A 25350-nucleotide genomic window follows, 5' to 3' on the forward strand; every position below is an offset into this window, starting at 1 on the left:
GTCTAAAATCAAATAATCATATTCGTAAAACCAAATATCCTAAGACCATTTATTACCAGACCATAGTTTCCTCACTGATTAGAAGAGTCCTCCATACACCAAGATCTAATATACCTAGGGTTCATTTCTGGACAATTTTGCTCCACTTATCTATTTGTCTAAACTTACATCAATGAAGTAACATCTTTCTTAATTCCTATATCTTTAAAATAAGTCTTGATAGCTTCTAGAGTGAGCCCTCCCATTCCCATTCTTTTTAGGACTGTCTTGGCTATTGGATTTTGACTGGCACTGAATTGAATTTACATATTAATTTGGGGAGAACTCATATTACATAGAGTCCCCCCATTCATGAAAAGTTACATCTTCAAGTTTTTTAGACCTTTTGTAATTTTCTCACAAGGGTCACACACATTTTTCCTTTCTGTTTCTTCCTTTCATGGAAAATACACATGCAAATGTATAAAATGTAGAGAGAGAAATCAAGTGGATCTTATCAGCATCAAAAATCACCAACACGTGGCCAATCTTGTTTCATATATACCTGCTCTATACAATTGAACTTCGGCATGATAGACATTTCCTATATCTGCACTACCAGTGAGAAAATATGGAATGTGACTAAGGAACTAAAATTTTTATCTTATTTAATTTTAATTATTTTTAATTTAAATAGCCACATGTGGCTATTGTACTGAACAGTGTAAGCTATACCAAAAACCACATTCATTTTCCACCACCACCATACCCCATTATTTTGAAGCAAATCTACAATGTCTTATCATTTAATCTGCAAATACTTTAGTGTGTTTCCTTAAAAAAAAATTAACCACGATATGTCAAAACAAATTCCTTACTATCATCAAATATCAAGAGTGTTTCAATTATTTAATAAACTTTTGTTTTGTTTAGTATTATTGGTTTGCTACAATTAGGATCTAAACAAGGTCCACACATTGTATCTGTTTGCTAACATGCTTTTTTGTCACTTATTTCTACAATTACTGTTTTATTTAGATATTTCTCTTTTTGAATTTGTCTTGATAATATGTATTTTTCAAGAAAATAGGCAATTAAGTTTTCAAAATCATTAGCATAAAATTGTTCATGCTATTCTAGATCTTTTTCATGCCTAAAATTGTCTACCTTTTTGTTGTTGTTTTTGGCATTGCTTATTTGTACCTTTTGGGGGGGGCAGTCTTGTAGAAGTTTAGTAATTGAAAAATTTATTAATTTTTTAATTATCTATTGGTTTTGCCAATCATCTCTATTTTATTTCCTATTTCTGCTCTTCAGTATGTCCTTCTTTCTTTCTTTGGGTTCATTCTGTCCTTTTCCTAACTTCTTCAATAGTGCTTAACTAATATATTAGGAGCATTTCTTGACCTTTCATAAATGAATTTAAAACTATAAACTCCCCTCGGGGCACCTAGGTGGCTCAGTTGGTTAAGCGTCTGCCTTTGGCTCAGGTCATGATCCCGGGGTCCTGGGATCGAGTCCTGTGTCTGGCTCCCTCCTCAGCAGGGAGCCTGCTTCTCCCTCTCCCTCTGCTGCCCCCCTGCTTGTATTCACTTGCTCTGTCAAATAAACAGGTAAAATCTTAAAAAAAAAAAAAAAAAAAAAAGAAGATTATAAATTCCCCCTCTAAATTTTGCTTTATCTAAATTTCACAAGCCCTGATATTTCCACTATGATTTCCTCCAATCCATGGGTTGTTTAGGGTTGTTTTTAGTTTCCAAACATGAAATTTCTAAAGATTATCTTTTTATTGCACTATATAGCACAGATTCTTTGGAATTGTGGAGACTTGTTCTGCTAGCTGGTAATAATCAATAGTTATAAATGTATTACACAAATTTATTCTTAGTTAAAAGCAGAATTTAGTTATATCCATTATATCAAGTTTGATATGCATATTGTTAAAAGTTTCTACAGCCTTACTAATTCTTGTCTCTATGATCTACCAGTACCCGAGAGAGGTTTTTAATAATCTTCATAATGGCTTGTGTATTGTCAACTTCCCCTATCCATTATTTCTTTAAATTATTTATTCATTCAACAAATACTTCTCTAAGTCCCTATGAACTGGGAAGTGTTCCAGGCACTGGAGGTATAGAAATAAACATGAAAACTATGTCCTTGCCTTCATATATCTTACCCTCTAATGCAGAACTCCCCAGTTGGTGAGCCAAATGAATACTATCATTTATCATGATGTGAAAAGGTGTCATTATGTACATGCAAATTCATGATTAGAACCTTACTACCCTACTCCTTCTATCATCCTATATGTGCCCTCTTTATTAACATTTATTGCCTTAACTTCTATTTCATATGATATTAGTATGTCCTTACCAGTTTTTCTTTAACAAGATTTAACTATCATATCTTTCCCCATCATGCTTATAATCTTTTGGTATTATTCATATTTAATTTCAAAATTGTTTTTTAATAGAAGAATTTAATCCATTTACATTTATTGTATGTTGGACAGATCCAAGTTTTATTATCCTTTAACTGATTTAAAGTTATACTATTTATTTCTATTCATTTAGAAAATAATTGCATTTTAAACATGCTAGATAAAGTATAACTTTAAGCAATATTGTTATCCTCCCAAATGAGTCATTTTTAAAAGCAGTCAAATATTTACCAACATTTTTGCCAATTTCTTTCCTTACCATTGCTTCTTACATCTACAACCTCCTTCTGGGTTCAAATCGTTCTTGATGAAGTTATATCTTTTGGTAGTTCTTTCATGAAGGCCTACATGTAGTTAGCACTCTCACTCTCAGCATGTCTGAGTATGCTGCATTTCACCCTCTTTCTTAGAACACAGTTAGCTGGGTTTAGAATTCTAGATTAACAGATGGTTTCTTCCAGCACATCAATGATACTTCCACTGATATTTCATCTGATATTTCTTGTTGCTCATGAGAAATCCATTGCAAGTCTTTCTTTATAGGCAAAAATAATAAAGAGGTTAAGAATGTTCTTTGTAGAACCATGCTGCCTAGTGTCAAACCCAGCTCCACTAACAACCTGTACTGATTGTACCTTTTATAATGCTTTGACATTTTGGGGTCTTCAGGACCCAGGTTTAGCTAATTCCTAGAAATTGTAAACAACTTGCTTGTGAGCACATCTTCCATATGCAAACCAACTAATCCATAGTCCGCACTCCCAAACACCTCCTTTATCTAACCATTACACACCAAGCCAATATTCCTTTTGCCCTAAATCAATCCAGGACCAAGTTATCAGATAATTAGGGACCACCCCTATAGCCCAGAGCCTACCAAAATTATTCAAACTAGCCAATCCTAAAATTGTTCAACTTGCCTATCCTGTCTCATCCATTCCTTCCAACAAATTCCATAACAAAGGCTCTGGCCAGTGGTTTCCCCTCAATTTTACCTCCTGACCAACCCTAATACTTCTCCATGTGGCCATGCATGGCATGGCATAGCCCCTCCTCTTGGGAACTACAAATAATAATACCTCTTAATGTAGTTGTCTTTCTGTCATCTTAAAAATACATGATTAAAACAAAATCCTGGGTATATTTTAAAATACAACTAGACATATGCTTATGAGCCAGTTAATTAACCTGTGTGTCACTTTCCTACAGGACTACTCTTCCATACCAGTTTTGGAAACCACTGATTTGTTTTCCTGACCTTAGTTTTACCTTTGCAAGAATGTCATATAAATGAAAACATATAGCATGTAGCCTATGAGTCTGATTTCCTTCACTTAGCAAAATGCAATTGAGAATTATGTTGTTATATCAGTAATTCATTCCTTTTATTGGCTAGTACTATTCCATTATACGGGTATTACTAGTTTGCTTATACATTCCCCAGCTGAGGGATATTTGGATTGTTTCAGCTATAAACATTGCATACAGGTTTTGTTTTGTTTTGTATGAACATAAATTTTCATTTCACTTGGGTAATAACCTAGATGTGAGTCAAAAGGTAAATGTATTTGAACTTTATAAGAAACTGCCAAATTTTGCCAAACTGGATGTACCATTTTATATTCCCACCAGTAAATTATTAAAATTCCAGTTGTTCTGCAACTTAATTCATACTTGATATGGTCAGTTGCTTTTAGTTTACCAACTCTAACAGGTGTGAAGTAATAGCTCATTATAGATTTAACCTGCATCCTCTCAATGGTCAGTGATATTGAGCATCTTTTCATGTGTTTATCTGCCCTATTTTCTTTTCTTTTTGTTTTTTAGTTTTTATTTAAATTGAATTTAGTTAACATATAGTGTATTATTAGTTTCAGGAATAGAATTTAGTGATCCATCAGTTGCACATTACACCCAATGCTCATTACATTAAGTGCCCTCCTTAATGCCCATCACCCAATTACCCCATCCCCTTGCCCAACTCCTCTCCAGCAACCCTCAGTTTGTTTTCTAAAGTCTCTTATGATTTGCCTCCCTGTTTTTATCTTTTTATTTTTCCTTCCCTTCCCCTATGTTTCCTCTGTTTCGTTTCTTAAATTCTACTTATTAGTGATATCATATGGTATTTGTCTTTCTCTGACTTATTTCGCTTAGCATAATACTCTCTAGTTCCATCCACCTCATTGCAAATGGCACGATTTCATCCTTTTTTTGATGAGTAAATACTCCATTATATATATGTGCCACATCTTCTTTATTCATTCATCTGTCAATGGACATCTGGGCTCCTTCCATATTTTGTTTCTGCCATCTCTATTCTTTCGTACAGAGTCTGTTAAAATCTTTTGTCCATTTTAACAAGGTTGTTTGTTTGTTTGTTTTTAAGATTTTATTTATTTATTTGACAGAGAGAGACACAGCGAGAGAGGGAACACAAGCAGGGGGAGTGGGAGAGGGAGAAGCAGGCTCCCCGCCAAGCAGGGAGCCTGATGTGGGGCTCGATCCCAGGACCCTGGGACCATGACCTGAGCCGAAGGCAGACGCTTAACGGCTGAGCCACCCAGGCGCCCCAGTTGTTTTCTTATTGACTTTTAGGAATACTTATATATTCTGGATAAAAGATCTTCGTTAGATATACAATTTGCAAATATTTTCTTCCAAACTATGGCTTGTCTTTTCATTCTCTTAACTTGTGTTTTTAGAAAGCAAAAGTTCTCTGGGGCGCCTGAGTGGCTCAGATGGTTAAGCATCTCTCTTCAGCTCAGGTCATGATCTCCAGGTCCTGGGACTGAGCCCTACATTGGGCTCCCAGCTCAGCGGGGAGTCAGCTTCTCCCTCTCCCTCTGCCTCTCCCCCTACTTGTGTTCTGTCTCTCTCTCTCTCTCTCTCAAATGAATAAATTCATAAAGAAAGCAGAAGTTCTCAACTTCGATGAAATCAAATTAATCAATTTTTTACTTTATGGATCATGGTTTTGCTGTTGCATAAAAGAAATCTTTGCCTAACCCAAGGTCACCAAGATATTTTCCTATACCTTTCTCTACAAGATTTATAGTTTTAGGTTTTTACATTTAGATTTATGATCCATTCTAAGTGAATTTTTGTATAGTGTGAAAGTATTGATCAGGGTTCTTTTTTTTTTTTGCATACAAATATGCAATTGTTTCAGAATCATTTGAAAAGACTACCATTTCCTCATTTAATTGCCTTTGCATCTTTGCCAAAAAATAATTGATCATGTGTATATGTGTCTACTACTACATATTTCACTAATCTATATGTTGACCCAATCTTTTCCAATGCCACACTGTCCTGATTATTGTAGATTTATAGTAATCCTAAAATTAAGTAATGTCTCTGAATTTGGCTGTTCTTTTACAAAAATTTTTTGCTACCCTAGTTTGCCATTCCATATAAATTTTAGAATCAGCTTATTTCTACAAAAAAAAAAAAAATCTGAGTTTGTGATTAATACTGAGTCTTCCAATCCATGAACATGGATCACCTCTCCATTTGTTCTGTCATCTTTTATTTTTTTCACTTATGTTTGGTCATTTCCAGCATACAAACATTGCCAGGTATTTTAAAAATTTTATACCTATTTCCTGGGTTTTGGTACAACTGTAAATAATACTTCCAGGATTTTTTCTTTTTTAATTTCAATTCCCAGTTGTTCTTTGCCAGTATATGAAAATGATAGATTCTGTGTATTTCCTTATATCCTGTGACCTGTTAAACTAAACTCATTAATTCTGGGACTTTTATTTTTTGGGGGGGGGGGGTGACTATTTAGGATTTCTACATACCCAATTATGTTGCCTGTGAATAGAACAGTTCAATTTCTTCCTCTCCAATCTATATGCCTTCTATTTCTTAATCTTGCTTTATTTCATGGGGTAGGACCTCCAGTAAAATGCTGAATAGGAGTAGTGAGAGCAGATATCCTTATATTGTCCCTGATCTTAGAAGGAAAGCACCCAGTCTTTCATCATATTAAGGATGATGTTAGCTGTAGACTTTTTTGTAGATGTCCTTTACCTGTTTGAGGACATTCCCTTCTATTCCCAAATTGCTGAATTTCGACAAAAGCATTTTGTGCATCTATTAAGGTGAATATGTGATTGTTAATACATCACATTAATATTTCCAGAATAAATTGAAGTAATGATACCTTAGATATTTTTAATTTGATTTGCTAGTATTTTGTTAGGGATTTTTGTGTCTTTGTACATGAGAGATATTAATCTTTAGGGTTTTTTTGTGAAATCTTTCATTTTCCCATCAAAGTAATGCTGGTCTTATAAGTTAGTAAGTATTCCATCTTTTTCTATATTCTGGAAAAGGTTATGTAGAACTGGTATTCTTTGCTTCTTAAAAGGTTTTAAGTAATATTCCTGTATTATCTTTTTAAGGTCTTAGGATCTAAAGTGAGGCCTTCTCTTTCATTCCTGATTTTGGCAATTTATGTCTTCTCTTTTTTTTTCTTAGCCTGTCTGGCTAGAGGTTTATCAATTTCATTCATTTTTTTTTATTTTATTTTGTTTTATTATGTTAGTCACCATACATCATTAGTTTTTTGATGTAGTGGAAGTAGCTTTTAGCTTCACTGAATTACCTTGTTGTTTTTCGATTATCAATCTCATTGATTTGTGCTCCTACCTTTATTAGTCTCTGCCCTCTGCTTGCTTTGATCTCAAATACCTCTTCCTTCTCGAGCTTCTTAAAATTGAAGCTTAAATCACTAATCTAAGGTTTCTTCTTTTCTGTCAGTATTTAACACTAAAAATTTCTCAAGTACTGCTTTGGCTGCATCCTTCAAATTTGGATATAATGTTGTTTTTCTTTCATTCAATTAAAAATATTTTCCGGGGTGCGTGGGTGGCTCAGTCAGTTGAGCAACTGACTTTGGCTCAGGTCACATTCTCAGGGTTCTGGGATCAAGCCCCCGTGTCGAGAAACCCTGCTCAGAGGGGAGCCTGCCTTTCCTTATCCCTCTTCCTCTGCCCCTCCCACCACTCATGCTCTATCAAATAAATAAAATCTTTAAAAAATATATTTTCTAGTTATATTGTGACTTCCTTTCTGACTCATGGAATATTTAGAAGTGTGTTAATTTCCAAATATTTGGTAATTTCCAGATATGTCTGTTGATTTTTAGTTTAATTCCATTGTGGTTGGCGAACAGGCTTTGTGTATTTTCAATTCTATTAAAACTTGGTTTGTTTTGTGACACAGAATACAGTCTGTCTTGGTGAATGTTCCACATGCACTTGAAAAGAATGTATATTCTGTTGTTGGGCAGAGGGCTCTACAAAAGTCTATTAGGTCAAATTGGTTAATAGTGTTTTTCAGGTCTTCTCCTTACTGATTTTATGTCAGCTTATTCTGTTGATTACTAAAACAGGAGTATTGAAGGCAGGGGCTAGTCAGATCATCAAAGTCCTTTTTAGCTAAGTTAAGGAGTCTGAAGTTTACCTTGAGTTATGGGAAGCTGTTGGGAAATTAACCTTAAGAAATGCAGTAACAGAGGTGCCTGGGTGGCTCAATTAGTTGTCTGCCCTCGGTTCAGGTCATGATCCCAGGGTCCTGGGATTGAGCCCCACATCCAGCTCCCTGCTCAGCAGAGTGCCTGCTTATCCCTCTCCCTCTTCCCCCCTTGCTCCGCCCCCCCCCCACCATGCTCTCTCTTGCTCTCTCCCCCAAATAAATAAAATCTTTGAAAAAAAAAAGAAATGGAATAACATGGTATAAATTTTTTTTTTTAACTTGACAAGATTGAAAATAGGTTGGAGGAAAGCCAAAGCAGCAGTGGGGGAAAACTACTGGGGAGGCTTTTAATGATAATCAAGAAGAAACATGGGGGCGCCTGGGTGGCTCAGATGGTTAGGCGTCTGCCTTCGGCTCGGGTCATGATCCCAGGGTCCTGGGATCGAGTCCCATATCAGGCTCCTGACTCAGTGGGGAGCCTGTTTCTCCCTCTGACCCTCTCCCCTCTCATGCTGTTTCCCTCTTGCTGGCTCTCTAAAAAATAAATAAAATCTTTAAAAAAAAGAAGAAGAAACATGTACTTGATTTAAAGCAGTGGCTCTGAAAATGATGAAGAAACAGATTTAGGAACTATTAAGAGAATAGAATCTAATAACCACTTGAAAAAGCTGGAGAATAATGAATAACAGGGAGGAGATGGTTATGGTTCTCACTTTCTGGTTTGGAATACTGGGGTATAAAGGGGCATATATGGGTAACATTTATCAAAATAGGGAAATACAGGAATATAAATTGATTTGAGAAGAAGGATGAATTCCCAATTTCAACATGCTGAGATTAAGGTTCCTATAAAATATTCATGTAAGATGTCCATTAAATTATGGGGGTTTAGCAGAGAGGTCTAAGCTATATAGACTTATGAGCCATTAGCACATACTATTAATTGAAACCATTTGTTGGGGTGAATTTATTGAAGAATAGTATATAAAAAAGTGCTTCTCACAATATCATTTTACGATTATCAGATTATTAAAATGCAGATTCCTAGGAACTATTTTAGAAGTCCTTGTTTCCTTGCTAGTTGTCTGGGTGCCACCCTCTGACCTTTTCAGGTAGCCTTCTACAGCTCAGAACCAGCAACAGTTTATCCTTTTCACATTGCCTTACCTCTGACTCTTCTGCTTTCCTATTCCACTTTTAAGGACCCATGTGATTATATTAGGTCCTCGCAGATAATCTAAAATAATCTCCCTAGCTTAAGTTCTAGAACTTAGTTCCATCCGCACAGTCCTTTTTTGCCATAACAACATAACATATTCACAGGTTCCAGGGATTTGGGCATGGACACCTACGGGAGGCCAGTATTCTGCCTACTATAAGCTACTATGAGCATTCTGATTTAAGACTTTTTGTAGACCCATGTTTTCATTTTTCATTTACCTTGGGTAAGTACCTAGGAGTGGAATTGCTGGGTCATAAGGCAGGTATATGTTTAACTTTATAAGACACTGCCAGATATTTTTCCAACATGATTGTACCATTTTACACTGCAACCAATAATGAAAGAGTATGAGAGGGTGCCTGGGTGGCTCAGTTGGTTAAGCGACTGCCTTCGACTCAGGTCATGATCCTGGAGTCCCTGGATCGAGTCCCGCATCAGGCTCCCTGCTCGGCAGGGAGTCTGCTTCTCCCTCTGACCCTCCCCCCTCTCATGTGCTCTCTCTCAAATAAATAAATAAAATCTTTAAAAAAAAAAAAAAAAGAAAGAAAGAGTATGAGAGTTCCAGTTGTTCCACATCCTCACCAATATATGATGCTGTCAGCCTTTTTGGTTTTAACCATTTTAGTGGGTACATGGCAGTATCTCCTTGTGTTTTTAATTTGCAATTCCCTGAAAACTAATGATGTTGAGCACTTTTTCATATTCATGTTAGCCATTTACATTTATTTTAATGTGAAGTATCTGTTCTTTTACTCATTTTTAATTTGGATTGTTGGTGTTTTAAATGAGTTATCAGCTCTTTATTCATTCTGGAAACAAATTCTTTATCAGATATATGTACATATATACTGCAAATATCTCCTCTTCTGTGACTTGTTCTATTCCCTTTCTTAAATGTACCTTTTGATAAACAGAAGTTTTACTTTCATAATGTCTCTTTCATCAAAATTTTTTTCTTTTATTGTTATCGCATTCTATGTCCTGTCTCAGATATTGCTGCCTACCTCAAAGTCACAGAAATTCTCCTATAAGTTTGTTTTACCTTTTACTTTTAGGTCTTTGATCCATCTCAAATTAATTTTTGTGTATTGGGTGAAATGGTTCATTTTTCCCCCATATGGATATCCAATAGTTCCAGCATTATTTGTTGAAAACATTTTACTTTCGGGCACCTGGGTGGCTCAGATGGTTAAGCATCTGCCTTCAGCTCAGGTCATGATCCCAGGGTCCTGGGATCGAGTCCCGCATCGGGCTCTCTGCTCCTTGGGAGCCTGCTTCTCCCTCTGTTTCTCTCTGTCTCTCATGAATAAATAAATAAAATCTTTAAAAAAAAAAAAAAAGAAAACATTTTACTTTCCTCACTAAATTGTGCTTTGTTTGAAAATCAATTGTCTATGTAAGTATGGGCATACCTCTGGACTCTATTCCATTTCATTGATCTATTTGATACCATACTGTCTTGATTACTAGAGTTCTATAATAAATCTTTAAGCTAGGTAGTACAAGTTCTCTGGTTTTGTTCTTCCTTTTCAAGATTGACTACTCTAGGTCTTTGGCACATTCATATAATTTTAAAGTCAGCTTGTCAATTTCTATTTTTAAAAAGTCTTTCGGATTATGAATGTGATTGCATTAAATATGAAATACTAACTTTAAGTAGAGAACAGAGGAGAAATTCTGAGGACACAGAAAGTAAAAAGGGAGAGATTATGAGTACCAAATGAAACAAATACTCAAAAATTCCATTAAATTTAACAACAGGGAAGTCACCAGAGCTTCACAATTGTAGCTTCATTGCCCTGGTTGGAGAAGAAACCAAAGTGAAACTAAACATCCAATTTCCTCTTCATTCCTATTAATAAAACACCTGAATTGTAGCTGGGCATACAGATAACCGAATAAAGACAACATTACCTATCTCTCCTCTACTTAAGTGTGACCACTGATTAGAAACCGGCTAATGGGCTCTAAGCAGATGTGTCACATGCCAACTTCTTAGAAGTGTCCTTAAAAGAGTATGTGCCTTTCTTCACCTTTTCCTTTTCCCCCTTGCTATGAGCAGGTGGCAGATGGAATTAAAGCACCCATCTCAACCACGAGGTAGCATGCAAAGGAAGGCAGAACAGCAAGAAAGAGGAGCCCAAGTCCCTGATGATCATGGAGCTGCTGCCCCACCAGCTATGGCCTGCCTACCTATGGAATCAGATGCAGAGTTAAGGTTTTATTAGCATCTTTCTTTGTAATGCAGCCAAGCCTGATTCTAATACATCACAGTTTTAACTATCTATATGCCAGTGATCCCAAAGTTGTACCTTCAGTCACAATCTTTCCAGACTCATCTATCCAACAGCTACTGGAACATTTCCACTTGGATGTCCAAGAGATCTTTCAAACTTAACTGTCCAAAACAGAATTCTTTATTTTTTTCTCCCTAAAGTCTTCCTCCATTCATCCTCCCATGGCAACCAAATGGCAAATGGTTTTTGGTGATAAATGATAACTGACCTATCTTGTAGCTCAAGCAAAACACCTAAATGTTGCCTCTGATTCCTTGTTTTCCCCTCACCCCCTGTCCAAACCATGCAAAATTCCTGCTCAATGCCATCTAAATACATCCCAAATCCATCTACCTTTCTTCATCTTTACCGTTACACATCTAGTTGAAATCATCATCATCTCTCACCTGGAATAATGCAATAGCATCCTCAATGTGCTTTTTGTAACTTAAGAAATCCTTCCCAGAGAGATGAAGTTCTGGAGATAGACAGTAGTGACAGCTGCACAAGAACATAAATGCCACCAAACTATACACCTAAAAGCGGCTAAAATGGTAAATTTTATGTTAGGTGAAAAAAACCTTTCCTGGAAACAATATAGCCTCCTATATATTTTTCTAAATATTATGTAGATGTCCTTCACACTGAAGTCTTCAATCCATCTGGAAATCACTGTTGTGAATGGACAGTAACAGGAATCTAATTTAGTCTTTATTCTATATGGATACCACGTATTTCAATATCATTTAGTGAACAGGGTACACTTTCCCCTGTTTTAAAAGACCACTTAGTGGTATGCTAAACTCCCATATTTATGTGGGTGTGTTTCTAACTTTCCATTCTATTCCATCTGACCACTTTTCTATCCCTGAACCAATACTAGCAATTAACACTTAACAAGTAGTCTTAATTATCATGGCTTCATATTAAGTTTTGATACCTGGGAAGAAGGGACTTCCATTTGATTTTTTTTTTCCCCAAAATTGACTTAGTGATTCCTAGTACTTTGGATTTCCATATATATTTTAGGTTCAGCATGTCAAGTTCCATAAAAAATCATGTATAATTTTAATTAGAATTGCACTGAATTGTAGAATTGGGGAAAACTGACACCTTTATGATACTGAGTCTTGCCACCCGTGAATACAGTGTTTCTCTCCATTTACTTGGCTCTTCTGTTATGTGTTTCAAAGAACATTATAATTTTCTCCCTAGAGGACTATACAGCTTCAGTTTGATCTATTTCTAGATACCTTTAGCTTTGAATACTGGTATGAATAGTACCTTTTTAAAAATTAAAATTCCTAGTTAGCTATTGCTAACTATAAGCAATATAGTTAAATCTTATAGTTAAATCTAAATTTTTATGCTAAAAATAACTAGAAGTTATTTTTTAATTCAGAAATCTTCCTGAAGGCCATTTTTTCCCCATTTATTGAGTGCTACTTCCCTTTCCCAGATTTGTGATCTCTTCCCTTACCTTATAAATGCATGTATATGCATGTCTACACATATACACACACATTTTTCTTTTGTTTTGTTTCTGGGATGTTTATTCTGTTCCATTGTTCTGTCTCCTACTACTACCACACTGTCTTAAATGCTGTAGTTTTATATTTTGATAGCATTACTCTTCTGTCTCAAACTTTTCTTAGCTATTTATGTTCATTTATTTTTCCAAATAAATACTGCAATTATTTTGCAGGTTCTTCCCCAGAGCCCAATCACTCTTAATTACATCACCATCTACCTTCTTGTTAACTGATTTTGCTATCTTTCTCCCCCCACTGTAATTGGCTGCCTGCTCATCATTGTATTCCCAGTGTCTAAAACAGTGTCTGGCACATACCAGGTGCACAAAAATGTTTGCTGAATAAATGGATGGAGATTTTAAACCTGGATGATTCAGAGAAACACAGAAAGAAAAGCAGGTTTTGAAGTAATGGTGAAAGATAAAAACTAGCTCAGTTTTGAGAGGAGGTGCTTAGATTACTCACAGGTGATTAATGTGTAGGCCTCAGGCCAGCACCTGGGGCACAAGAGTGGAGGTTCAATGAGATGGTCAAGAAGGAGAATGCAGGCAAGAGGGTTGGGGGCGGGGAGGAAAGAAAAGATACTTGGAAATAACAAGTGCTGACGAAGATGTGGAAAAAAAGAAACCCTTGTCCGCTCTTGGTGGGAATGCAAGCTGGTGCAGCCACTGTGGAAAACAGTATAGAAAAATTACAGAATTACCATATGATCTAGTAATTCCATTACTGGGTATTTACCCAAAGTAAATGAAAACATTAATTCAAAAAGATATAAACACCCTTATGTTTATTGCAGCATTATTTACCATAGCCAGGATATGGAAGCAGCCCATGTGTCCATCCATAGATGAATGGAGAAAGCAAGTCTATGCAATGGACTATCAGCCTTAAAATAGAATGGAAACTTGCCATTTGCAACAACATGGATGGATATAGAGATTATAATGTTAAGTGAAATAAGTCAAAGACAAATACCATAAGATTTCACTCATAGGTGGAATTTAAGAAACAAAAAAGAGACCAAAAAAAAACCCGACTCTTAAATATAGAGAACTGGGGGTTGCCAAAGAGGAGGTGGATAGGCAGATGTGTGAAACAGGTGAAGGGAATTAAGAGTACACTTAGAGTGATGAGCAATGACTAATGCACAGAATTGAATATATAGCACACCTGAAACTAATGTTACATTCTGTTTATACTTGAAAAAATTTTAAAAATTAAAAAAAAAGTGTAAAAAAAATTTTAATCAAAAAGAGACACGTTTTAAGAACCATGCCTAGGGCGAGCGCAGAACCAGCAATACGGAAACGAAAAAGAGGAAAAATTTTGAGGGCTAAGAAGAGGGAAATGAATTTAAGAGCTGGGTTTATTAATGTCATAAACACATGAAGTAGTAATGCGCAGCATTCGCTTAATTGGGAAGTACAATTTCACCTAAGGAACCTAAGCAAGAGCCTCATACCTCCACCGGTAAAAATAATTAAAGAGCGAGCTCTACTAGACTACACACCAAAATTTGGGGAAAGGATTAATTTTAGAACCCTCTGGGGTCTTACAATGACGGTTCGGGGTTTAAAAACCTATCAGCATTCCATCTATGCACCCTCTCGGGTCACAGCTAGAAGCTGTGGTCTGGCAGGTTCCGATTTCAATGAAGCTGTTTCTTACTCCTTCTCATCATCTTTCCGTGACTACCCAGTGAGGGCTGACGGTACCGGCAGGTGCTTTAGGGGCCTCAGGGAGGAACCAGAGCAGGGCAGCGACCGGGAAAGAATAGTCGGGCGGCCCAGGCTCGGAGAGGCCCTCTCTCCCGGCTGCAGGTCGACGGGTCAGCCGGTGTGTCAGGGGCCGCGCCCCCGCGCCGCCTCTCCCCGCTGGGCCGACTTCGCCGAAGCCCTCGCCCGACCCCCACGAGCCCGGGCTCCCCTTCCTACCTGCCGCACGCGGACTCGGCCAGCCCTCAGCCGCTCACCGCCGACCCAGACAGCAGGGAGCCCACCTCTCCCGGCGGTTCCCAGCCGGAGCCCTCCAGCTGGCTACCGGCGGCACGTGATACCACCCCCGTCGCGCCCCGCCCCCTCAACCCTGCTCGCGCTCCGCCTCCCGCCGGCGTGCCCCACCCACAAGAGCGTCGCTGACCGATGACGTAGCCGGCGCAGGCACCCTTGGCAAGGCCGAAGTGCTGCTGGTTTTGAGCGTGGAGGTACGTGGTGTTGGCTCTCCCAGCGAGAGGGGAAAGTGGGGTGCGTGGAAAACCGAGGGCTCCCGAGGAAAGAGGGGAGGGGGAGGAAAGTCCTAGAAGCCTGTCCTCCGAGTGCTGGGGTACGGGGCGGTGTCCGGCACCTCTCGGGGCCCTTCCTCAAGAGGCTTGGAGGCGTCCCGCAGTAATTGAACCGTGGATTTCATTACGGGTAGTGGCTCGCGTCCAGGTGAAGTTTAAGGATTAAGTTGGCGTCCGCTGCGTGGGATATTTTCCTCCTCGGGCAGATCATTGGGGAACCTGATTTATGTGGTAAAAGAACATGAGATCTGGAGACCTGGCTTCTCTCTCTCCCTCCCCCCATCCCTTCCTCTCTCTCTCTCTCCCTCCCCCTCCCGCCCCCCCGGAGCTATGGCTTAGTCTCTTCGCTCCATCTCATCTGTGAAATGCGATAGTCGTCCTCACCATCCCTTTCACAGCTACCATTCTGTGATTTCTGCCTCCCGGAATCTTACCCTTTATCATTATCCTGGGTGGGACTAGAAATCTTGTGACTCGTGTTCTAAACTTGGTTTGGGTACGCGGGCGTAGAGTTAGGTTGCTTGCTTTGATTAGGATTGACTTGGATAGCATCTGCAAGTAAGATTTCTGCATTAATATTCCAATAGACTCATCTTAATTTTTTAAAAATCAGAATATCTATGTTAATGTTAGCCCTATGTTTTTCATAGACTTAAATGTTTAATGTGACATTTAATATTTTGCCTCATTTCAAGAGGCAAATCTCCAAAGTATATTGAGAAAGTTGATTTTTTTTATTTTACCTTTTTTATTAGCATTTTAAAGGTCATCTGCACCTTCTGACTGGGAAAAGATGGTCAACGTCCTGAAAGGAGTGCTAATAGAATGGTTAGTAGTTTTGATACTTAATGAAATTTAAATCTCCATATTTAATCTTGATATATATGTACCTCCTCTAGAATCCATGTTTTCGTTTTGTTCTAAGATCTAAAGGAATCAGGGGCGCCTGGGTGGCTCAGTCGTTAAAGGTCAGCCTTCAGCTCAGGTCATGATTCCAGCGTCCTGGGATCGAGCCCCACATCAGGCTCCCTGCTCGGTGGGAAGCCTGCTTCTCCCTCTCCCACTCCCCCTGCTTGTGTTCCCTCTCTCACTGTGTCACTGTCAAATAAATAAATAAAATCTTTTAAAAAAAAAAAGATCTAAAGGAATCAAGTCTTTCAGCTTTCTCAGCTTCATTTTTTTATATAACAAGTGAGACGGATTCTATTGCTGCGTTTCTTCCTGGTGCCAGATTTCAATGTCTCAGTCCAGTTGATGTAATTGGCATATTTCCAGCATGTTTTGGTCTGGGGCAGTGTATTTTTTAGATCAACACTCTTTAGAGGAACAGTGCTCATATTGTCCTCCAACCATCAGGGATTGACTAGAATTTTAAGGTCTGCCTATGTCTTCACCATCACAAACTGTGGTCTTGAAAAAGTAAGAAAATCAAGAGCCAGTTGAAGGTTGTCTAAACTAGGCACACATTTCATAGGAGAAGCTAGAAACCTTAATGGGTAGCAATGAATTCCTCAAAGGAAGCTATTAAGGGCTTTGTTATCACATAGTCTGAAAAACTAAACTATTGGACCAGTTCTTGCTCAGTCTCCACTTGTTTGTGATGGGAAGGCTAGGGGAGGAGCAAAACCAAACTGTAGGATACTCTGGCATTTAGGACAGCGTTGTCCTATAGAAATATAATGTGAGCCATATATGTAGTCTTAATCTTCTATTAACCACATTAAGAGTAATTTGAAGCAGGTGAAATTAATATGTTTTATTTGACCCAGTGTGTCCAAAATATTTCGACATGTTCTAAATCTTCAAAGTTCTTACTGAGATTTCAAAATTTTGCTGAGTCTTTTTTCATACGACAGCTTCAAAATCCAGTGTGGAGTTTACTTTCACAGCCCATCTCACAGGCTGACCACATTTCAAGTGCTCCGTACTGAGCAGTGCAGATTTAATGTTTGGATAGACACAACAAAGACAAGAAGAAGAGCCAGTGATGTAGGAGGGAAGCTAAGAGGGAATGTTTCATAAAGGTGAGTGGGCCATGTCCAGTGGTGATGAGAGATGGAATAAGATGAAGACACACTAGAAGTCAGCGATTTCTTTTTTTTCTCTTTTTTTGTTTTTTTTTTTAATGAGAACTATTTTAGTAGAGAGGTGGAATAGATTTCAGATTGGCATACTGCCCTAAGCACGGCCCTCTTGCGTCGGGGTTCCCCACTTAGCGGGAAGTCTGCTTAAGAGTCTCTGATTCTCCCTCTCTCTGCCTCTCCCCCCACCCCAGAGTGCGCTGGCGTGCATGCACGCACTCTTTCTCAAATCTTTAAAAAAAAATGTAGGTAATTGAATGTGCTAATAAAACAAAGTGTTGAGGGTAGAGCTAGAGAGTGTAATGCTAAGCGAAACAAGTCGGTCAGAGAAAGATAAATACCATGTGATTTCACTCATGTGGAATTTAAACCAAATAAGCAGAGGGGAAAAAAGCAAGACAAATCAAGAAACAGACTCTTAATTATAGAGAACAAACTGATGATGATGGGGAGTAAGGAGTGCACTTGTGGTGATGAGCACCAGGTGTTGAATGGAAATCTTGAAATGTCGAACTTAAGCATTGATTGTGACATTTTTATAATCAAATAATGTAGCAATTAAAGTATTTGAAAACATTTTTAAGTGATATGGGACAATGACATTGTGTAATACAATGGTAAATAAAAAGGTCTGAATGCCTTCATGAAATGACACTGAGCATTTACCAGATACTATCCTAAGCACATGGTACTACTCAGTTTTCACAACCACCCTATGAAATATAGGTGTTTTTTTTTTTAAGATTTTATTTATTTGAGAGATACAGATAGTGAAAGAGAGGAGGAGAAGCAGGCTCCCCACTGAGCAGAAAGCCTGACATGGGGCTCAATCCCAGTATCCTGGGATCATGACCCGAGCCAAAGGCAGACACTCAACCAACTGAGCCATGCAGGTGCCCCCCAGATATAGGTATTCTTATCCCCATTTTTAAGATTTTTTATTTATTTATTTGACAGCACAGCAGGGGGAGCAGCAGGCAGAGGGAGAGGGAGAAGCAGGCTCCCTGATAAGCAAGGAGCCCGACACAGGGCTCGATCCCAGGACCCTAGAATCATGACCTGAGCCAAAGGCAGACGCTGCACCGACTGAGCCACCCAGGCGCCCCCTTACTGTGTTAAGTTTTTAAAAAGAATGTGTGCATGCATATTCTTAGAATATCATATACACAGGCTAGTAATAACAAAAATATTTTTGGAACAGCAAATCCTTTAATAGGGGTAGAAATGGGTAATTTAAACCTTTCTACCTATATCCTCCCACACACCCAGAAACTCTTGGCATTTTAATTGCTCTTCATTTGAGTATCTACTATGAGCAAAGTGCTTTTAGATGTATTCTCTAAATATAAGTACCACTGTCTCCATCTTACTACCTAGGACCCTAAGACATGGAGAGGCTCAGTGATTTCATATATCATACATGTTTTGGTTGACTTAGCTGGGCTTGGGGTTAGTCTTCTTTAGCGTCATGTCTTTCTAAGAATAAACCTATTGTATGTCATATTGGGAACTTGGGACTGTTATTCTGGTTAGCTCAGTGACCCCTGTGTTGGCCCTTTCTTTCTCTTAAGACCCTATTCATTGCAAATATTTATTGAGCACCTACAATATGCTGAACCCTAATAAAGGTAACTATATCTCAAGCTGGACAATACGCTTATTCCAAAAACACTTTGGAAAATGCTTTTAAGAAGGAAATAAGCAAACAAAGCCATTTCATGTTCAATAACAGTTTTCTAAAACATTCTGTTCTCAGGACATACAGAATTTGGAGAAATACTTTTAAGATTTTTAAGTAATTATACCTGTTAGCTAATTATTATCAGGAAGGATAGTTTACCATTGCTGAGCCAAGATTATCATTCTTTTTTTTTTTTTTACTTTTTTTTATTTTACTATGTTAATCATCATACATTACATCATTAGTTTTTGATGTAGTGTTCCATGATTCATTGTTTGAGTATAACACCCAGTGCTCCATTCAGTACGTGCCGTCTTTAATACCCATCACCGGGTTAACCCATCCCCCCGCTCCCTCCCCCAAGACTATCATTCTGATGGGATGGACAGTGCTGACAATTTTGTGCAGGTGACCAGTGAAGTCTCTGATCTGCTTTACATCTAACTGTGTCATCCTGGTAGAGCCTTTGTGGTGTGATACTTTTTAGAATCATGTTTTATAGAGGTTAAACTCACTCAGGTTATGTAGGAGGGAGTTTGATTGATATCTGCCTTCACATCTCCAGGTCAAAGACCTTTTTTTCTTGCTCACTAGCCCTGATCCCAGGACTTTAACCAAGTATGTCTATGGGCACTTGGTTTTGTTTTTCTCTCTTACCAGCAGGTTCTCCCATAGAATCTCTTCATGAGGAAGTAGAATAAATAGCCCTGTATGCAGGCAAGATACTCAAGTTCCCTTAATGTTTCATAATAAAAGTCCCTTAAACTTTGTCCTTTTGAATCATTATAAATTATATTTCAGGTACATGCTTGAGAATTCAGTCTCAAATTGCTTGCTGTTTTCCTTTCAAAAAGTTGAATTGAAGCGGTTAATAAGGGAAGTAGTTATTTCAGTGTCTCACCAGTCACTTTGTAGGTATCTCATTTGTCAGTTAGCAGTGTTTCCCCAGGTATGGGGAATGGTGCTGGTTCAAGATGGTTTGTAGTAGAACACAAAAAAAATTGTTTTTATATGACCAGTTTAATTTATTTGAGGATAAAAACACAGTGGGATGACTGGTGATTCATACCTGGCAAAGTTAAGCTTAAAAGTTGATTTAAAGGCAATTTAAAGAAAAATAAGAAGTAATATGTAGCTGAGGTGTTATAAGAGATGGCTAAATGAGCAAGGATAGTATGCAAAAGGCAAAATTTGAGAACACCAACGTGCTAATTCAAAGCGCATTTGCAAGTCCCCCTGTCACTTAGGTCTCAATCCTTCTCTTACTGTTCCTGTCACCAGCACCTGACACACTGGATCGCTTCCTCTTCTTGAATGTCCTTTGTTCACTTACCTTCCAGGACTCAGGGTTTTCTTCCTACCTCAGTGGTCACTGCTTTATAATCTACTTGGCTCATTTGTCCTTTTCTTCCTAACCTTTTGATATTAGGGAGACTGGGTCTTGGTCCTTGGTCCCTTCTCTGTAGCTGTGTTAATTCCCTTGTCAGAGCTTGATGACTGACTTTTTCTCTTCAGTCCGGACTTCGCCGCTGAAATCCGGAATTGTCTATCCACTTTCCTACTCAGTTTTTTGACTTGGGTGCCAGTAGGCATCTCACAGGTAACATGCCTAAAACCCCACTCTTGATTTTCCCAGCAAACCTGTTCTTCCTCCTTCCTCCTCATCTCAGTAAAAGGCAACTCCACTTTTTCATTTGCTCTGACTGAATATGTTGAGAGTCTCCTTAATTCTTCTCCTTCAAAGCTGGAATCTAGTTTCAGCAAGTTAGGCAGGCTTTACATTCAACATATGTCTATAGAATCCAGACACTTCTCCCCTCACTGTTACCATGTGGGTCCAAACCATTATCATCTCTTGCCTGGGTTACTACAGTCACCTTCTCATCAGTCTCCCTGTTTCTACCCTTGCCCTCACTACCCTCCAGTCTTTTCTCAACGCTGCAGGCAGTATGATCCTTGCGTTTAAAATTGAAGTCAGTCTGTAAGTTAAATCATGTCACTCAATAAAAGCCAAACTGCTAAAATCACCTCCAAGGCCCTTTGTGATCTGGCCCAGCTATAACTTTCTGACCTCATCTTCCACTTCTGTCCCCTTTAGTCACCCCTCTCCAGCCTCATGGCCTTACTCTTCACCCTGCCTAGGACGCCCTTGCCTGAGTCACTACATGCCTTGCTTACTGCCTCTTGTTCGTTCAGATGTCACTGCTCAGTAAGGCCTTTCCTGCCTCCCCTGTTTAAACTTACAAGGTCCTATCACTTTCATCACTGCCATTTCTCATCCTACTTCCCTACATTTTGTGTGTGTGTGTGTGTGTGTATCGTAATGCTACCAGTAGAATATAAGCTCCATAATGGAGGATTCTGAATTGTTTTGTTTACTGCTGAAGACCCAGGACTAGAGTAGTGCCTAGCACATGACAGGTGCTCAATAAATATTTATTGAATGAGTGAATAAAGCTTAAAGTAGCAAATTTACTTCTGAACCAGTCAATTCTGCAGATAAGAATGCTCATTCTAATTCTGCAACCATAGAATATGACTGAATTTTGCCAAACCTAGGTTATTGTTCCAAACAAGTGTAAGATGACAGGCATACTAGAAACTAAATTTAAAATTTATGTCAGTTCTGATGTGGACAGACTTGTTTGTTTATTCACATTTTATGGTGTAGTAAATTGTTAATAAAATCACTGTAATGGTAAGTTACTGAAAATAAAAATCATCTCTAGGAAGACTTGACTTTATTAATAGTTAATATACCATGAACCATACTCATATGGTGATTGAAATAAGTCCTTTACCTTTGTTAGCTTCACTTACACCTAGTTTGTACTTGAAAAAAGTAAAACTTGTTTTTAATTTTTTCAGGAAATTACACTGACCTCATTTTTTGCTAAACACATTATTGTACATTATATTAGGTCTAAAGAGTGTCCTTTGTTGTGATTCAGGGTTTTTATGACATGTTTCTGTAAATCCTAGAAATCGTTTGTTTTGTTTTTATTTTTAGATTTATGTATTTATTTGAGAGACAGGTGTGGGAGAGCTGGTGGGGGGGGGTGGGAAGAGGGAGAGAGAATCCTCAAGCAGACTCCCTGCTGAGCTCGGAGCCCAACATGGGGCTTGCTCCCAGGACCCTGAGGATTATGACCTGAGCTGAAATAAAGAGTTGGACACTTAGCCAGCTGACTCACCCAGGCACCCCATGTAAATCCTAGAAATTGTATCCCTCTTTTCCTTGTGACTTTATTCATTCCAAACTAAAAATCACAAATAAATAGAATTAAATTTGTGTCTCTTCTTTGAGCTCAGTATTCTCAAGAAGATTTTGGTAGGATTTCCTTTAAAGATTCTGAGTGATAGTTCAAACTTATAAAGTTCAGAATTTTAAGGAGGAAAAAAAAAAACTTGGGAACCTACTGCAAGCCAAACACTATCCTTGGCATTATTTCCCTCTAATTTTTATAACAGTTCTGTTATGTAGGCTCATTTTGTGGTGTTGAAGATTAAGTATATATTAAGGTCACACAAGTAAGTGATAAAACTGAGATTGAATCCAGATCTGACTTTTACTGTTCACCCTGCTTTATCACAGTGACTGTTTAACTGATTTTGTAAATTAATTTTTCACTGGCAAGATAGTGAAAATCTATTGGCGTCTTAAATGTAATGGTCATGGGCAAGTAAGGAAATTAATTTTTTAAATCAGTTAAGGGAGCTGTGATTCTAGGCCCTATTAACTACAAAGCTCTGAACATTACTTTTTCACTTGTCAGTGACAAATTACTCTTTTAAAATCTTATCATTGGCCTCTTTCTCTAAAACTTGATGGAACAGTTCTAATACTTGAGACAGAGGGAGTGAGGGATTGAGTAACAGTTTAGAACTTTTAAAGTTACCCTAAAAATTCTGCATGCCCAATTCTCATTGCTCAGGTGTAATTTGACAGCTCAGTGAGTCGTTATCATGTGTTTCTCTCTGCAGTGACCCTGCCATGAAGCAGTTCCTGCTGTACTTGGATGAATCAAATGCCTTAGGGAAGAAGTTCATCATTCAAGACATTGATGACACTCATGTCTTCGTTATTGCAGAGTTGGTTAACGTTCTCCAGGAGCGAGTAGGTGAATTAATGGACCAAAATGCTTTTTCTCTTACCCAGAAGTGAAGATACTCAATATTGATCACTTGGGAATTACAAGTAACAAATGTGAGAGACGGTCACCATTCAGTGTCCTGTGTGACAGATGAGACTTAGTGGCTTAGGCACATATCATGGGAAACCTGTGATGTTGTTTGTTCAGAAAAAAGTCCCTGAACTGATTTTCTTGTTTTTTTCCCCAGTACATGTACCCTAGAATTTAAAAAAAAGAAAGAAAAAAACTTCAGTGGTTGTCTGTAATTTGGCTTTTATTATCCTACATTAAAATATAAATGTAAATGGTTTTTGAATACCAATTTAATACATTAAGAATATAATGGAATATGCCTTTATCAGTTTAACCTAGGTGTTTGTTTTGCTTGTTCCTGTTAATGTGGGATTTTGTAGTGTGGGTGTGGTTTGTTCTGATCTAATTAGAAACTTCACAGATTGATTACTTAGATAAATATGCCAAGGTGGGACCTTTGGTAATATTTATGTTTTTGCAAATAATATCTGCATAGTGGCCAGCTGTACTGGTGAAGAAGATGGGGAAGAGAACCATGTTACATTAATGTAAACTACACTTTGCATTTCCCTAAAAATACAGTGTTTTAAAAGTACAGAGTATTTGGGGCGCCTGGGTGGTTTAGTTGGTTAAGCATCCGACTCTTGATCTCAGCTCAGGTCTTGATCTCAGGGTCATGAGTTCAGGCCCCACGTGTAGAAGATTAGAAATAACCAATGGGCATGTTGCTTTGCAAGCTTTATCTTTTCCTTGTTCAAACGTTTTTGGTCACATTTTCCTTTCTCATCAGGACAAGTGTTCTTTTGTTTAAAAAAAAGAAAAAAGATCTGTTTTATTTGTGCCTTATTCCATATGAGAATCCGTTTAAACTCTTTTTAAAAAGAAATAAGGACTGTAGAAAGAGTACAGCATAAGGAATATAGTCAATAATATTGTAATAACATTGTATGGTGACAGATGGTAAGTAGACATACCGTGGTGAGCATTTTGTAATGTATACAATTGTCAATTCACTATGTTTTACACCTAAAACTAACAGAATATTGTGTATCAACTACAATTTTAAAGAAAGGGAAGGAGGAGCAGCTAGAAACAAAGTGAGTCTTGTGGGAAGCAGGATGATTGGGTTAAGATATGTTGCATATGGTTTTATGATTGTTTGGAGGCAGAAATAACACTGACAGGAGCTTTGCTTCCCTTCCTGAAGATAGCGTTAACTAGGATGTGTTCATGTGATGAGAATTTTCTAAGAGAGAAGAGGACTTTTGCAATGCCATAACCCAGTTTTCTTCCCTCGTATGGTGTGCTTATTCAAAGCACCTGTGTACCATTTTCACTCACTTACGCAAACTGGACACTTCTACTGTTTGGTACAGTAGGTCCTCCATTATCGGTGGTTTCACTTTTCCACCAGCAACCAAGGTCCAGAAGCAGATGATTCTCCTTCTCACTATCGTCAGAAGGTTGATAGTAACCTAATGCTGTCACGATGCTTATGTCATTCACTTCACTTCATCTCATCATATGGGCATTTTGTCATCTCACATGAGGATCCCACAAGAGCAAAGACGGTGAGTATAGTACAGTGAGAGAGAGAGAGAGAGAGACCATATTCACATAACCTTAATTACAGTTTATTGTTATTCTATTAATTATTGTTCTTAATCTCTTACTGTGCCTAATTTATAAATTAAACTTTGTCATAGGTATATACATATAGGAAAAAACATAGTATACATGGGGCTCAGTACTTTCTGTGGTTTCAGGCATCCACTGGGGGTCTTGTAATATAATTACCCATCTATCATGATTCCCACCAAAACAATCAATCCACAGAAGTTTGATTCTCATATAACAGTGCAAACAATTTTGTGGCATTATTGGTACATTTGGTACTAAAATTTGTTGAGTAGAAAATATATTTCTTGAGAATTTCCTGCTGTACTGAAATGGTACTGAATCTTGTATTTCGGGCATATCTAAGTCAATTTCAAATAAACCTCAGGTATTTGTCAGCTAATACCTTTTATATTAACATGAAACCTTAAGAAAATTTTTCTTAAAATCCCAGGTTAAAAGGTATGGAAAAACTATATTGGACAGTGAATGCAAGGAGTCTTATGTGAAGGAAAATCTTTTTATTTTTTTCCCAAAGATTTTACTTACTTATTTGATAAAGAGGGAGCAGAAGCGGGGGAGGGA

The 25350-nt window shown here is 38.0% G+C and overlaps 2 protein-coding genes across 2 annotated transcripts in view; one reads left to right on the top strand and one right to left on the bottom strand.

The window, feature by feature from the left end:
* The window catches only part of LOC118001978 (protein SERAC1), a 59102-nt gene extending 44173 nt beyond the window's left edge, over window positions 1–14929 (bottom strand). Inside the window, exon 1 of the mRNA XM_034992200.1 lies at window positions 14874–14929. The gene's annotated coding sequence lies outside the window, so the exon portion shown is untranslated. The remainder of the gene's footprint in view (window positions 1–14873) is intronic.
* Window positions 14930–15078: 149 nt separating this feature from the next.
* LOC118001921 (general transcription factor IIH subunit 5) lies at window positions 15079–23333 on the top strand. The gene is made up of 3 exons (XM_034992109.1): window positions 15079–15142; window positions 15976–16048; window positions 22967–23333. Exons 2-3 carry the CDS (start codon window positions 16014–16016, stop codon window positions 23145–23147), a joined length of 216 nt encoding a protein of 71 aa, XP_034848000.1. The 5' UTR covers window positions 15079–15142; window positions 15976–16013; the 3' UTR covers window positions 23148–23333.
* Window positions 23334–25350: the final 2017 nt, after the last annotated feature.

Source organism: Mirounga leonina, unplaced genomic scaffold (genome assembly GCF_011800145.1).
Source record: "Mirounga leonina isolate KUSES-001 unplaced genomic scaffold, KU_Mleo_1.0 Mir_55, whole genome shotgun sequence".
Classification (NCBI taxonomy): domain Eukaryota; kingdom Metazoa; phylum Chordata; class Mammalia; order Carnivora; family Phocidae; genus Mirounga; species Mirounga leonina.

Coding starts and splice junctions, on each gene's coding strand:
- LOC118001921 (XM_034992109.1), top strand. CDS start 16,014: ATGGTCAACGTCCTGAAAGGAGTGCTAATAGAATG. Junction 16,049..22,966: donor AAAGGAGTGCTAATAGAATG/GTTAGTAGTTTT, acceptor TTCTCTCTGCAG/TGACCCTGCCATGAAGCAGT.